General features: G+C 39.3%; 1 protein-coding gene across 1 annotated transcript; it reads left to right on the forward strand.

Annotated features, from left to right (window-relative positions):
• Positions 1-604: 604 nt before the first annotated feature.
• Positions 605-14862, forward strand: SLC38A4 (solute carrier family 38 member 4; the record flags this gene model as incomplete). Its single annotated transcript, XM_079543976.1, has 15 exons — positions 605-747; positions 1369-1459; positions 2211-2326; positions 5156-5229; positions 5379-5471; positions 6557-6638; positions 6730-6812; positions 6931-6989; positions 7373-7651; positions 7772-7851; positions 8966-9066; positions 10008-10132; positions 12398-12542; positions 13186-13283; positions 14761-14862. The coding sequence occupies 15 exons, from the start codon at positions 605-607 to the stop codon at positions 14860-14862; spliced, it is 1671 nt and encodes a 556-aa protein (XP_079400102.1).
• Positions 14863-15657: the final 795 nt, after the last annotated feature.

The raw sequence follows: 15657 nt of genomic DNA on the forward strand, positions 1-15657 counted from the left end.
TGAGAACTGCACCTGCTATTTATCAAAATAGTGATAATGCACAGATGTTCGTATTTACAGATAGAATCCAGGGAAGGGGATGAATCATCAAGGCATTTAAACCTGTGACAATATTCATCTTACAACAAATGATTCAAAACACTGAGAATTTCTTCGAGTGTGTACATTTGGAAGCAGTGTTAGCAAAACCCTGATGTACTCTTCATTTCTAACAGTGAGCTTTTCTGCATCACCATCCTCTGGCAATACAAAATCAGCAATTCCAGTAACTACTTTCACCTGGATTAGTAATTATGTCAGATGCGTCTATTGGCCACTATTCTCTCCACCATTTCGAGGGAGATGGAAGGGCCGAGTGCCAGAATATAAAGGAACATTATGCTTGCCCAGAATTTTCCCAGTCTGCAACAGTCTCCTTTCCTAATGCTATTTACAAAGAACAAACACAAGCCCAACGATTCACAGTCGTTTATCTAATTTGAAGAAAACTCTAATGAGTCCTGTTGTGCGTTGTTTGCAGAACAGAGTGTTCTGGCAGCTCCCCATGGTAGGGAGAACCCACGGGCAGGCACTGTAGTCCTGTTTACCCTGAAGAAGAGACCGTATGTTGGAAAGTACTGACCACTCTATGGATTGCATGGAGCAGCAAAAAGTCAACATTGAACTGGAAGAGCAGAGCAACAGCGGGGAAAGCCTGGAAGACAACTACACAGAGCTGATTGAGTCTGAAAAGGCTGCAATTAGGAGGTAAGCATTTAAGTGGAGGACTTGTCTGTTCTGGCTAAAAAGCAGTAATCAATAAACAAGCTTCACTAATGGCATCTGGAACTTAAAACATTTCCTAGGTAATATGCTTAAATTAGCGTGATTGCTTAGATAGTGTCTCCCCCCAGTCCCAGCCTCCCTGCTCTGCTCTACAGATACTGTACCCAGCACAGCAGGGGCAGCCCAGAAAACGACCATCACCTGGCGTGACCTTTGCAGGCTCCCCATCCCAATCTTGGCAGCTCCCACCCACGCAAATCAATGTGAAAACTGATACTTACGTAGGGCAGTGCAAGCCAAGCACACTCCTTGCATGCTCCAGCCATCTGGGACAGGGGCATCTCCGGCCAGGGCAGGGGATAGAGGGCTGCAGTTTCCACTGGGAGATGCTCAGGCACCTACAGCAGGGACCCAACGTGCTGCCAGCCTCTGTGCAGCCTCAAGAAGATATTCAAAACCAGCCATCAGCCTCCAGCCCCCACTCACTGAACCCATTCCCAGCAAGACTGCCGCAGGGCACTTTCCTCCCCTATGACAAAAGGCATATACGTAATGTGTGTCATAGGCCTTATCTGATGTTTTCTTATTTTTCTTTGTGTTTAGTCCATTTGCTAGTGATGATGCAGAAAGTCAGAAGTTCCTAACAAATGGATATCTGGATAAAAAGAAATTGGAAGACTATAATGAAGAATATGTAAGTTGTATTAATTTTAAAGTGTAATTACAATTAAATCCCATTAAGCTGATACCAAAAGTTTCAGTAAATAACATTACTCTGCAGCTTGATCAGCAAAATCTTGGCATTAGAACAGTAAGCAAACATTTTCTAAGTTAGTGCAGCAAACTCCTTCTGTTGCCTTGCAACTAAAACTAGGTCTTCCCAGGCAACAAGAAAAATTTTCTCAGATCACACTCTATACAGCACTCATGACATCTCATCCAAGATATCCAGCCCAGAGTGGATCTACATACATATTTCTGACAGGAGTTCTGGTTCCCAGATACTTTGTTTCTTCCATTTAAGGCAGATCTGGGCCCTGCTTGTTTCCAGCATCCATGTAAATGAATCTACACCCAGTTGCATTGTGTTAAAGAAGGGATGCTCTTGATCAGATCCGCACAGATATCCTTCCCTTTCAACCCCTGTTGCCTCCTCTGGCACATTTTTAGCTCCACAGAGAAAGCAGTATATCTGACTTTGAGAAAAATAATCCACTTGTTAAGCCAATAACTGGGAAAGTTACCTGATAGCAACATGTATTTCTGTTGAAGTTGGTCAACACACAGCCAGCTGTGGCTCCGTTACCACAGCAGTTTGCTGGCTTCAAAAGGCTCCACCTCTAAGGATTGAGAGCAATGAAGGAAAAACCAGTAGTTAGAACAGTTAACCTATTGCACCTAGTAAAATGCAAGCTAATAGTCATCTCTGCTCTTGCTTCGTACAGCACCGGGGCAGAGCTTCCTTTGGCATGTCCTCCTTCAACCTCAGCAATGCCATTATGGGCAGCGGTATCCTAGGGCTGTCCTATGCCGTGGCCAACACAGGAATCATCCTTTTTGTGTAAGTGCATAGAAATAAAATAAATAGAATATTAGCACTAATCTAGAGTTGATTTTCTTTTGTGGTTAGAAAGGTAAGTTAAGCTTAAGAATCATGTTTTGTTAGCTGAAATGTTTTGTAAGAGTTTTTGTAATGAAAATGTTTTAGCTGCACCACAAGCAACCATCTACAGATGACATACCTTTTTTTTTCCTCTCTTGTTTTAGCTCTGTTTTATGTCAGGAACACAGCTGACAATGGATGCTGTGTAGTCCAAAAAAAAAAAAAAAGGGGGGGGGGGGGAGGCGAAGGGAAGAATGGGAGAAGAACAGCATACTTGTCCTAAAATAACAATACCTATCTCACTGGTTCATTATGGGGAGCTCACAGGAGAAATAAATCACACGTGAAGTTTTACACCATCCTAACTATCTTATCACTATGCATAAATGGGAGAATAGTATTTGATATAGGTCAGAAATGGCAATAGGTTTTGATTGCAAAGGCATGCACTGATTTATTCAGATTTGATGTTGCTCCCCCAGTCTATTTGTATTCAGTGTGCACGGATGACAGCAGAGGAATGTGGCTGAGATATTCTATCTATACAAAATGAGATTTGATAGACAGTAACAGATAGTCATATGAAGGTTTTTAATCTATGGATAATCCTATTAAATGAGAGAGACTGTACAAAAAGTTAGTGGGGTTTGTTTTGTTTATTATTAAATGTATTTAATCTTAACTCTGGCCTTAATTTTAATCCTCCATAAGGTTAGAACACAGTATGATGCACCGTATGACACTAGGTCACTGTTTTCCATTATTGAACTCCAGGGAGCCTTTAAATCAGGCTGCATGGCTATCTCTACGTGGCTTTTTTCTTCTCAATGTTTTTTTTTAACTAGAACAGCAGCAATATTTGAAATGCTACGTGTAGCTCCCAGTTGCTAAGAAACATCTCCTGTTTTGCCAGCCAAATCTGTACCTGAACATTAACTGTCGATGCAACTGCTGCCACACTCCTGGCTAAGTGTTTCCCAACACCTGTATTCAAATGGTTAAATATAGTTTCTGCAGATACAAAAATGGAACTTAGTTCTATAACTGAGTGCATTAGAATCTGGAAAATGTAGGATTCTTTTTCCTCAGCTTTCTCTGAGCACTTGTGCTCTGAGCACAGTATTGTCATAAATTATCACTGCAAAGAAAATTATGATATATTGAGACTTCAGGGGAAAAAATTACTGTTGCAACATTTTTGTTCTTCAGGATCCCTTCATCCAAAGGATTGGCTGTCTGTACTGTCAGTGCTAAAGCAGAATGCAAGCCCGCAGTTATGCTAGAGCAATCCTATGGAGTCATATAACAAAAACAAAGGATGTCTCCACCCCACAGTTCATTTTCTTTTCTGTCCTACTTCCATACTTTGTGCATTAGAACATTCTTCCTTTTGGCAGAGGAAGGAGTTTTATTTAAAACTGAAGAACTGTGTGAGGATATAGTTACCCCTGTGGCATGTATATGCTTGCTGGAAGTTCCTCTGTTTCCACAGATTGTGACGTTAGTAGCACAGAAAAATTCCATCTACTAATGGAAGCTGCTGTACATTAATTCTAATTTAGAACTCAGAATCTCCTCAAGAGCGGCCATTGCGCCTTCCTCTCCCACAGAGGAGGTTTGCACTCCATATGCCAGGACTCAGAGGTCATGTCTTTGTATAGAGGCTGGATGGGTCTCATCAAGAAAGATGCCGTTTTGGAAAGATACACTGCAATGTCAGATGTGAGCTCCCCTTAATGTACGGCCTGAGCTCACTGCATGAGAGAAATCTACTCACTCAAAGTCTGTAGAGTTGTCTGTCTCTCTTAGAGAAAGCAACTTGGTCTGGTGACCACCACCTGACCATTAAACGAATGTCTCAGGCTACAATTCATATATAAAGAATTGGCTGTCAGTATCTCCCATTTTTATATGAAGCTTTGTGTTCAGAGGAATGGAACTCTATTCAGCCATAGAATAAGGCATATCAGTAGAGTTGGTACTTCCTAACTCTGTCATGTTATCATGACATCTCCTTCCCATGCTTATGCAGGCTGACGGCGAGATGGTTTTGATAGTAAGATATGTTGCCCACAATGTTATGCACTGAAAATATCATGCAATGTTTTTCACCAGCATTTTGCAAGAGGACGGTATCTGAAATCACAAAAGATGCGAATGTGTGGAAGGAACATGGCAGTAATCAGAATTAATGAAGACAGGCAGAAGAGAATGCTGCAAGTGCTGCAAAAGCATATCTTCCACTGTCAGACCACACTTCAGCATTATGTAGGATTCCTTATATACTTGTACTTTGCAAAGTGTGCATCTGAAGTTGATATCTACAGTTATACAGTAAAATAGAAGTCTAGGCAGAAGTTGGCAGTGAATTTGTCACAGTCACAGTTTAGGTTTTGAGGATTTTTATTATTTTTTTTTTTTTATAAATCTGTATAAGGAGAGATAAAATATGGGGCCACTGAACAGATGAGTCCAAAGACCTGAGATCTGTTTATTTTTGTTGAGTCTTACTAAAACATAGCATTCTGCCTCTGTGAAATAAACTGGGACCTGTCTGGACTTAAGCAAACATTGAGAGGCTTTTGAAGTGTCTAAGGTGCAACTTCAGCCATGAATAACCTACAGCTAACCCATATCTATTCATTTTGTACCATGAGTCCTGGAACTAGGCACGCTCTTACTAGAGATGTTTACACATTGAACTTCGGAACAAGCAAACATCCATTCAAATTAACTGAGTATTCCTGATGTGCTGCATGAGATTCTGATTTTTGTTTTGCTTTACAGAGTTCTGCTGCTCAGTGTGGCAATGCTGTCACTCTACTCTGTCCACCTCTTACTGAAGACATCAAAAGAAGGAGGTATGAAGATCAGGGTAAAACTGACCAGAAATCTCTATTTCATGCACATTTTCTTATCTTAGAATGCAAATTCTCACATGCATTCACTGTAGTGGTCCATGGCTCTTATTTATTTTGGTGTTTTGGGTGTTTGGTTTTTTTTTTTTTAGGTTCATTAATATATGAAAAACTGGGAGAAAAGGCATTTGGATGGCCTGGGAAGTGTAGCGTTTTCATTTCAGTTACAATGCAGAATATTGGAGGTAAGGGTAAAAGGATTTTAGAATAGCTTTCTAACTTCCAGTGCTTTTCTAGAAAACAGAAGTACTTTCTTCCCTCTGACTAAATTACATCATAGATGACCAGGATACAACACATGTTATTAACAAAGGAATGCAAAAGGAAATCTTGCCTTGTTTCAGATGACACAGTGGTGTCTGCTAAAAGCTTGTTGCATGAGATATCTGCACGAGCAACGCAGGTACTTCTGCGATGACTAAAGTGGCTTGGCCAGGTCTCTTCATTGACTGTGGCACAAGCTAGGCATCTGCCTTAGAAGAGATGAATATCACCTAAAAGGAGAACATAGTTCTGACTTCTACTTTTCTACCTAGACACAGCTGGTTCACATCTATCTATTGCAATAGCTTTTTTGATTGTGTACATGAAATGACCTATTCCAGGTTTTCCTCTTATTCTCCAAACATTTATGCTTTGGTAATTGAGAGGAATACCTCTTTCTTATGGACCAGTGGTTTTCAACTTGTCCAGGTTGATCCAGTGAGTTCCAAAGAACTCTCTGTGGCCAGTGTAGGATAAAATTTGTGCTGTCTGCCAATATATTTAAATGAGATGTGGAAGTCTTCTTCTGCCAAAGATCTTGAAAACTAGCTTTTTAGATATGTGCAGTAGAGTATTTGGAGAAAGAAATTAGAAATAGAAGGGACAAGACGGACAAAGAGATTTAGAGAAAGTGACAACCAAATTTTCTACAAAAAGTGGGTAGACAGTGTCCGCTGGAAAAGCAAGGTTTAGAAAGAAAAACAAAAGGAAAATTTACAAGTGTAAATTTCATAGCAGTGATTTGAGTATGTTGTTAAATTACTAGTAACTTGTAGTCTAAGACTAAACGCTAGATTTCATTCAGGACATGTTCATAAGAGAAAAATATCTCTTTAAATAACATTTCTTTATTTGCATTGTGATTTGAATAAAATTCTTTCTGTATTTTAGCAAAATCTGATTTATCAAAACGCTATGTTTTTCATGTAGCATCGATGCTTTTTAAAACAAATTATTTTTGTTGGATTTATTCTGTTTTCTCTGAAAGCGTTTGCTTGATTTTCAGCAATGTCAAGCTACCTCTTTATCATTAAATATGAACTTCCTGAAGTGATCAGAGCATTTATGAAGCTCGAGGAGAATTCTGGGTAGGTACTTTTGCCTAACCTGAACCTGAGATTAAAAAAAATTTTGCTATGTCAATGATAATGATTGTTATCTTTTATTTCCCCTCTTTAGAGAATGGTACCTGAATGGGAACTACCTGGTCATACTTGTAACAGTTGTGATTATTCTTCCCCTTTCTTTTCTAAAAACATTAGGTAAGGCTAATGTCCTACTTAACCTCTTTTCCTATTTCTGTTAGGATTGTGAATTTATATGTAGCTGAATCATATAAATATACATTTTTTTTTTTTTTTTTTTTTTTTTGCTTCATAGGTTATCTTGGTTATACGAGTGGTTTTTCGCTGACGTGTATGGTTTTCTTTGTCAGTGTGGTAGGTAATTGTTCAGGACTTGCCTCTAAGCAAATATAGAGCCTGTGAACTGCACAACATTAATAAATCCCTTACCATCGCAATTTAATATGGATGTTAGAATAGCACCTGCAAAACGAACTGAGTGCTGAATAAAACCAGAATTAAAAAGATCAAACTAAAAAGCAGCACTTAAAATGATAAAACATAAAGCAGAGCAACAGCAGAACCAGAATAAAAGCAATTATTTGCTGGAGAAGCAGAAGTGATAGTGTTTGGTTTCATGCTCCCTCTTTCCCTTCTCCTTTCTCTGTGCCTGTTTTTGTTCCTGCTGGTTTGTCATGGCTGTAAATTTAGTCTCATATAGGAGTACTCTACTGATGACATTGTCTACTGTATTGTAGGTAATCTTCAAGAAATTTCAAGTACCCTGTCCTCTCCCCATCATGGATCATGGGGCTGGAAACTGGACGGCCACCAACATCACACTGCCAATGCACCTGGTCACGTTATCAAATGAATCTCTCAGTTCTGGTGTGAATTTCATGATGGACAATACAGTTGGGCACGTGCCAGGCCTTGAAGAGCCAAGAGATACTTTCCTCAAAAGTGGTGTAGAATATGAAGCACACAGCGACAGCAGTGACACATGTCAGCCGAAATACTTTGTGTTCAACTCACGGGTAAGGGAGATTGTGTAGAATTTGTCTTTTGCCATTTGTGCCACAGCTAAACTGCTGCCTGCCAAAAGTCAGAGGCTTATAGCAGTGACCATTCGTACTAATGGGAGCTTTATTTTACAGACTGCCTATGCAATACCCATCCTGGCATTTGCATTCGTATGCCACCCTGAGGTGCTACCAATATACAGTGAACTGAAAGAGTAAGGTTCTTGAATTTTGTCCCGTACTTCCAGTTAACGATAGCAGAGATCACTTTCTTCCTGTTCTGCCTTGATTGTGGCTCTATAGTCACCTACCTGATAATGATTTATTTTGCACCATAATAAAAGGATATCAGCTCTGCTTTCACCTAATAGTTAAAGAACTGACAAAGCTGTTCATAGAGCTGCATTAATATGAACTAAGGAAAGGATGAGTTTGGACAGTTCTTTGAATGACATGAAATATGATGGGGAATTTGGCTGCACAACAGACAGCTCTGAAACCAAGAATTCTGGTCTCTAAAAATATCTTAATGAGTTCTTCGTCAGAGTCAGCTGTCGCTTACTCTTAAAGTTCCCTGGGATGCCATTAGTTAATGCCATGAGTGTCTTACATTGACTCTTAAGGTACCCCATTTTGGTTACCAAATATTAAAATCAAACACATTTGCTTAAACTATCTGATAGTTGGGAAAAGCTAAGAAAATGCAGTTGTTCAGCAACAAGAATTATATTCCAGGAGTTTGTGTTGCAAAACTCAAGGAGGCCAAGCCGTATTACCTCCTATTTTAGCATGCTTAAGCTCAGAATTAAAAATTATCAGATGATATGAAATTTGTTTCCAGGTTCTATAAGCTGAAGATTTCCTTATAAAGAAATATTTAACCAAGGGTTCTCTGAAGAAAGGAGTTGATTTACAAGAGATACTTGAACCTGCAGAACAGTGCTGTGTAGATAAAAAGGAATATTCAAACAGAGCTGCCTGAAAACTCATCTCGTTACTGTTACCAGCCATACGGTTTTAGCTATTCCATTTTTTATTTAAAATGCACTATTTGAAATTTATAGTATAGAAATAATGATATTTTTTAAAAATATTTGTTTACATGTTTGTCACTCAGTAAGCAGTAGAAATGAAGTTTCAATTCATTCTTTTGGTGCTGTTCTGTGTAGAGCTATTGTCACAAAGCTTCAGGAGCTTTGCATAATGCGCACAGCTGCTATGAACTTTCTAGCCACGAGGGAATGTCAGTAGAGGCTTCTCAGAGTACTTCTTGTGCAAGTAGAAGCTTTATAAGAATAGCACTGTTACTCTTTTTCTCTCCTACTCCAGTCGTTCCCGAAAGCGAATGCAGAATGTCTCAAACATCTCCATCACTGGCATGCTCATCATGTATCTTCTGGCTGGTCTCTTTGGATATCTTACCTTCTATGGTAGGTTAAAAGCCCGTTCTTTACAGAATTTTCTCTCTTGTTTCAAAACAGACAAGATGGATCAATCATATAAAGACAGAAGTGTTCATGTGTTTTCTATGGGCCTTAATTCAAGCACTAGTATTATTTAAAAGTAATATACTGTATGTAACCTCCTGCATAAACAGTGAGACTTATCCAGCTCTCTGGCCACACAGTCCTCATCCGTCAGGGCCTTAGTTGGTCTAGTTGTGCATCTCAAGGCTTTGTGAGCTCAGACAGCAAACTGCTGTAAGCTTGGCTCTTGGAAAAAGCCAAGAGTGAAACATTAAAAATACTCTGATGCTCAATAGTTTTACATGACACTGTTAGCTGCTACCCACCGTGGCTCTGATGCTGCTAATTCAGCCTCACCTGTGCTGAAAAACAGGAGCAAACCATTCTAGCATAAAAAGAATACAGATGAACTGGACTAAGCAGTAGGTAAACAGAGTAGCTCCTATATTAGCACACTGGTTCATGTAAACGCCACGTCTTTTTACCTCATTAGTTCCTTTGTTACAGCAAAGAAGTAAATAACACAGTACTGCTTTGGCAAAAGGGCTGGGAGGCTTGGATGGAGGTTCAAAGATGTTCCCAGTTCAGTCATTCATTTTTTGTCTTGTACCAGAGAAATTTTTTTGCCCTAAGTTACACATCCAAGCAATGACTTTGCGAAAGTCATTTGAGAAGCTGAAGTAGAAAGCATTATCTCATAGATGTGCTATACTCGTCATCTCTGAATGATGGACTTGTATCAGTCATGCCGGGAAAATTCCTCTTTGGTGTCCAGCCCGTAAAATGGATCTGATGGCAGCAGCTGGGCCAGAGCTAATCTTGTCTGGCAGCAAAATAAAGACCTCTCTTTCGTGTGTGTAGGTACCATGTAAGGGACTTAGATCCCTTCTGTTTCCTTTTTGCAGGGGAAGTTGAAGATGAGCTGCTTCACACATACACCAGGGTGTATACTTTTGATGCCCTCCTTCTGTCCGTGCGCCTCGCGGTGCTGGTGGCTGTCACCCTGACTGTGCCCCTTGTCCTCTTCCCTGTAAGTAAAAGAGCTGCTGGAGATGAAACTGGGGCTGGCCTGTAGACACTAATTTCATGTGCTTAGCAGAAGCAGGCCTTAACACAATGTTAAGAAAAGCAAGCCTGGGTTTTGTTTCGGGGAGCAAGTTGTTTCATATGCAGCTTGCCCACAGTAACCACATTAGGCAGTTAGGGTTGCAAACTTTGAAAGACTGAAATAAATCAGTCCTTATAAATAAACCAGAAATAAATCGGGAACAACTGCCCTGGCTCCCTCTGGCTCTTTCTGCGCTATATTTAACAGCACAAGCACTGAAGACTGGAGATATACTCAAACTGCCTACAAGATTTCCTAATACGTACCTACTACAGCATCCAAACTCAACAGAATGCATGCAGTTTACACCGTGACTGTCCCTTGTGTCTTCCCAATGTAGCCAGGCAGAAAACATTGGTGGCCAGCAAGTTCTGGGGGGCTCATGTGCTGTTCTGTGGAGCAGGCCTAGGTCCAGCACCTTGTGCCGGTGGGCTCCCATTGGCCTGCATTGTGGCTGTTGGTGTCTGACAAGAGCAGCAGCCCTGGAGTTTTGCTTTTCTATTGTCCTGGATGCAAATACCAGTTCTATGTAGGTATTGTTTCCAGGCTCACTGATAAATGCTTCAGAGCAGCGATCATCATTCAAGGTTGCCTGCCAAAAAATATGTTCTGAGATGAACCAATTACTTTGAGGGCTTTATCCTGCTCAGAATACTGTGTTGGTCTGCCCTAAATGTTATGTTTTAACCAATGACTCAGTGCTTGAATTTTTCTTAACTAGCTCAGCATTCTTCATGGGAAAACAGAGAGCACTGCAAAAGCCTCTATCTGTCAGAAGCAGCATTTTGCATTTTTAGCTTTCTGCATAATTATTTTTATGTTTGAATAATGTGCAAAGGCTTAGCAGTTACACACCACAGAGTTAATTGCCCTAAAAAAATAAAAAAATAAAAAAAAAACAGAGGAAATATAATTTTCTTTAAAGCCTGCACATCAAATAACTCTCTTGCCCATCAAGTTCAGCATCGCTTATAAATCAATTACTCCAGTCAAGCAGCATCGTTATACAGCAGTTTTTCTATGAATTACTACATTTTCATAAAGTGGTCAGAGTTTATTCTTTAAAAAATAATAATAAAAATAAAGAAATCATTGTGTTTCCTTTAAAAAAAAGGCTATTTACCATTATTCAGTGTGAAATTTCAGACTTCACGTCAGCACCAGCATGACAGCAGTAATAATGCACAGGATACTGACAAGTGAACAGGAATGCAGGCAGTGCTTCTTCAGAGTGGTAAAGGTGTTTTACACCAATTTAGGGACCAGATGAAAGTTTTGCTACCTACCTTCTTCATAACGTGTGTTCATGTCAGCCTGAAAAATACAGCATGCAAAATGAATGCTGCATTTTCATATGATGGGCTTTGAGTCTGACAGAATTCCATACTATTACTGAACAGCCAAACTTATCCAGAAGCAGAAGTGAGCCTTGAGCTTTTCCCAGTTTCAACTTCTACCTTTCAAATCTTCTAAGCTTATCACAGTACTTCACAGTAACATTATCTACTGCCTCCAGAGGGATTTGCAGCTGACCTTTCTCCTACTTTCCATTTTCACTGATGAAAAAGCAAAGACAAACCCAACTCTATTGTGTGAGAAAGTGAAGCAAAAAAAGGATCTTTTGCAACAGCTTTTTTATCTATAATTTGATATATTTTCTTTTCCATGTGGTAAGAGATGCTTATATTTTGATAGATATATTTGTATGTTTAATGAAAGTAAAACAAAAGTTTTCTTTTACAAAAGTAAATTGCAGATCTCCTGTGAGATTTTCAGGGGGATCAGGTTCAGGAATACAGCAACTCAACTCAGATTTCACCTGTGCGTATTTTGCCTGCTGATTAGTATTCACAGTAGGGGGATCTCTGGACTGGTTTGGTTGTGGTTGTTGTTGTTTGGTTTTTTTTGCTGATACCACATCTTTCAGTTGAGCAGATTTCATCTCCCCGATTTTACACCCTATTTACTCATCTTTCTCCTACACAGCAAATATTTGAGTTTCTGCATGAAACTGTGAACCCAGTTCTCAAAAACCTACACAAGAGTGAGATTACATTAAGACTGAAAACACAATTCTTTGGTCAGAATTTCTCACAGCAAAAGTAACCAGTGTAGGCCATTTAAAAAGCGAGAAGCAAAGATAAAATAAGTGCTGTTTTACTTTCCTGGATTATTTTTGTCTTCCAGATTCGTTCATCTATCAGTGCATTACTGTTTCCCAAAAGGCCGTTCAGCTGGATACGACACCTTCTGATTGCGGCAGTAATTCTTGCTTTTAATAACATGCTTGTGATTTTTGTTCCGGCTATTAAAGACATATTTGGATTTATTGGTAGGTTTCATAAATACTTTTTGTTTACTGTGTTTATACTTTCTACAACATATTTACATTTGTGGACTATATGATAGTCTCCATGTGGATCTTACAGTGGAATAACATAAACACCAATTTGATTTTATATGGGATAAGTTCAAAAGGTAATGTGAAGTCCCCATGGTCTATTGGCTGGCAACTCTGCCCATGGCAGAGGAGTTGGAACTGAGTGATCTTTAAGCCCTCTCAACCCAAGCCATTCTATGATTCAGTGCCCTTTTGTCCCCATTTGAACAGCTCACATGCAGACATCTACTTGCAGACAGACAACTAATGTCTCTTCAGCTCTGAGAACTCAAGTACTTGGATATCTCTGTGCCAAACTTGAGGATGGGTCTCAGCGGACAATAATAACTGTACTCCAAAGGAAGTTGCCCAAATCAGTCCCCATAAAACCCACAGAAATTATTCCTTAAAGAGAAACTGAACTCTTCTGCAGGGGGTTTTCAAGCCCCCTGAAGTTGAAGCCATGCAATTTGAAGGTCATGCATGACCACAGGCGAGTTCTGCACGAATATTCCCCATCTCTTTTCACCTTGTGGGTGAACTATGTTGGCAGAGTGTCACACAACATGGTACTCAACTTTGGTCTCTCTTCCAGGTGCCTCTTCTGCCACCATGCTGATCTTCATCCTCCCCTCTGCATTCTACCTGCGGCTTGTTAAGAAGGAGCCCATGAAGTCTCCCCAGAAGATAGGGGTAAGGGTGCTGGCAGCAATTTTTGAGGAAGGATGAGGGGAGGGTGTGTGCTTTCCACCAGCCCCAAATTCAAGGGCTTTTACTTGCAGTGTCTGAAAGCTGATCGTAAATGGTAGGGGCTCACCAAAACACAGATTGGACAATGTGATTCACCATAGCATGGAGACCCAGGCTGTGCAAGTGAAATTGCTTAAAGCTCTACTCCAACTGCTAAATTAACAATAGCAAGTGTCTAAGTTAAAGTGTCTCTTAAGACACTAGAAAAACTAACTTATTTAATTGGATCTAAGCTGTAGTTAACATCTTCACCTATATAATTGATACCTAAATTGTGCATAAAAAGCTGTTGGTCCATGCTAGAAGGCTATCTATGGGTTAATAGGAAGATGTAAGGTCTAGATTAAGAAGGAGGTTATACTGAAGAGATAATGAAGTGATACAAAGATGAGAGCTCTCCATTGGGATAGATTCATACACTGAAAGGAGATACACATGAAGATCTATAATTTATGTGCAGCATGTGTTTATACATCATGCTAAACTGATGCAGCAGCATCTTGTATCCATGTATTAATGCACACAATAGTCACCTGAAATTTAACAGTATCACTGAGGATATGTCCTTTGAACAATTAATCAAAATATATTGATGTAATATATATTCAGGCACATAACGTAAGCAGACATATGTAAGTACAGCTTTGTATACATTTAAAAAAAAAAGAAAGTAAATGGAAATGGGAGAAGTTCAATTTGTACATGATGTGTGTGGCAAGTGTGAAAGAAAAGGATTGTTACCATAAAATGATTTCTGAAGATAATTTTTGGAACAGTTGTTGTTAGAGAGATAGACTATGCATATTTTTCCATGGCTCTTTGTTCATTCTTCATGATTCTATGCTAGGCATATCTAGAATTTCACACTCTGCACAAAGATCATGTACAATATTTCTCTTTGTGTTATGATGTAGATTATTATTAAGTGTGGACAGATTCTGAAAGCTAAAGCCCCACTGAAGCAAAGTGGGAAGGTAAGCACCTAGATCACTTAACTATATACAGAAATGCTTTCAGAGAAGAAAGATGGGCTTATCTTTTGTCTAATAAAGATGTAAAGGATTAACTCTGAAACTGTTATTGATATTGGAAACAATGAATATGCACTGAAAATTGGTCAATTTTTAAAGGAAAAGAAACTGTTCTTCAGTTACAATTTGTATAATTATTTATATAAACAAATTTAGGTTGCTTTTTTTTTAGATTTAGTTTTGTAAAGCTTGGCTCTTTTGGACTGAAATTTTACATAAAATTAACTTTGATTCACATAGCCCTGTATGGTTCTACTTAAATTCAGTCACAGAGAATGGCCCAAATTCAAAACCTCAGTATTATAGAAATGTGGTTACCTTGGAAAAGTCTAAACTACAGTATGCTCAGTCATTTTCTTCATTAATACAATTTTATTTTTCAATTACAGGCTCTAATTTTTCTTATAGTTGGCATAATCTTCATGATTGTGAGTATGACTCTCATTGTAATGGACTGGATTTACAATCCCCCAAGTTCCCGACATCACTGATCTGTGGAAAGAACCAAGTGCTTTTCATACCATAATGTTTGTATTGTGTGCTCTAAAGGACACCAACATGGCACAGCTATTCCTAGCTAGTAACTGCAATATGTTGAAGACAGTTTCTGGGTAGGACACTAGAATCCAATGGAGTCTACGTCACAGGATGGTTATTTATGCATCAGGAACCCGAGCTTAGCATTTCTAGCCAGGTTGAATAAAATGTGTGATGTGGGTACTTTCTATTTTCAAAACAAATATAAGAATAACTGTGTATGTAGTCCTTAACAGTCGTTTGGTCCCATCCTTTTTCACCTCTCCCATTATATTCATAACACAGTTCCTAGAGCACTGGAAAGGTAATGGCCAGAAAACCAGCTAGTGCCTTGTTTTGCACATGAAGCACATAGGAGCAGGTGCCCAGCTCCTAGAGAAAAGGTATGATTTCTGTAGGGGATCAGAAAAGTGACTTCTCCTCATGTACTGGTCTATCAGAAAGGTGACAGATTTGGCAAGCCAGCGGACAAAGCCGAGCATCAGATACACTGCCCATATTTGTCACCCTTGACACATGATGGCTGTTGTATGGAATAAAGCTCTCTCGCACAGGAGCCCCTGTGCTGTGACTGAAGAACATCTGACCATTCATTTTTTGTTGTTAAAGATGTCTCTGCTGGAAACGTTAGGCAATTCTAGGGTGGGATTTTTGGTTTTCTTAGCTTTTTTAATTCTTGTCTGAGCTTGCATCACTGAACAAGTTCCATCCTCCATAGAAGCTTGTCTTCCATTCTCACAGGAATTTAA

This window comes from Tetrao urogallus (assembly GCF_951394365.1).
Source record: "Tetrao urogallus genome assembly, chromosome: 1".
NCBI classification, from domain to species: domain Eukaryota; kingdom Metazoa; phylum Chordata; class Aves; order Galliformes; family Phasianidae; genus Tetrao; species Tetrao urogallus.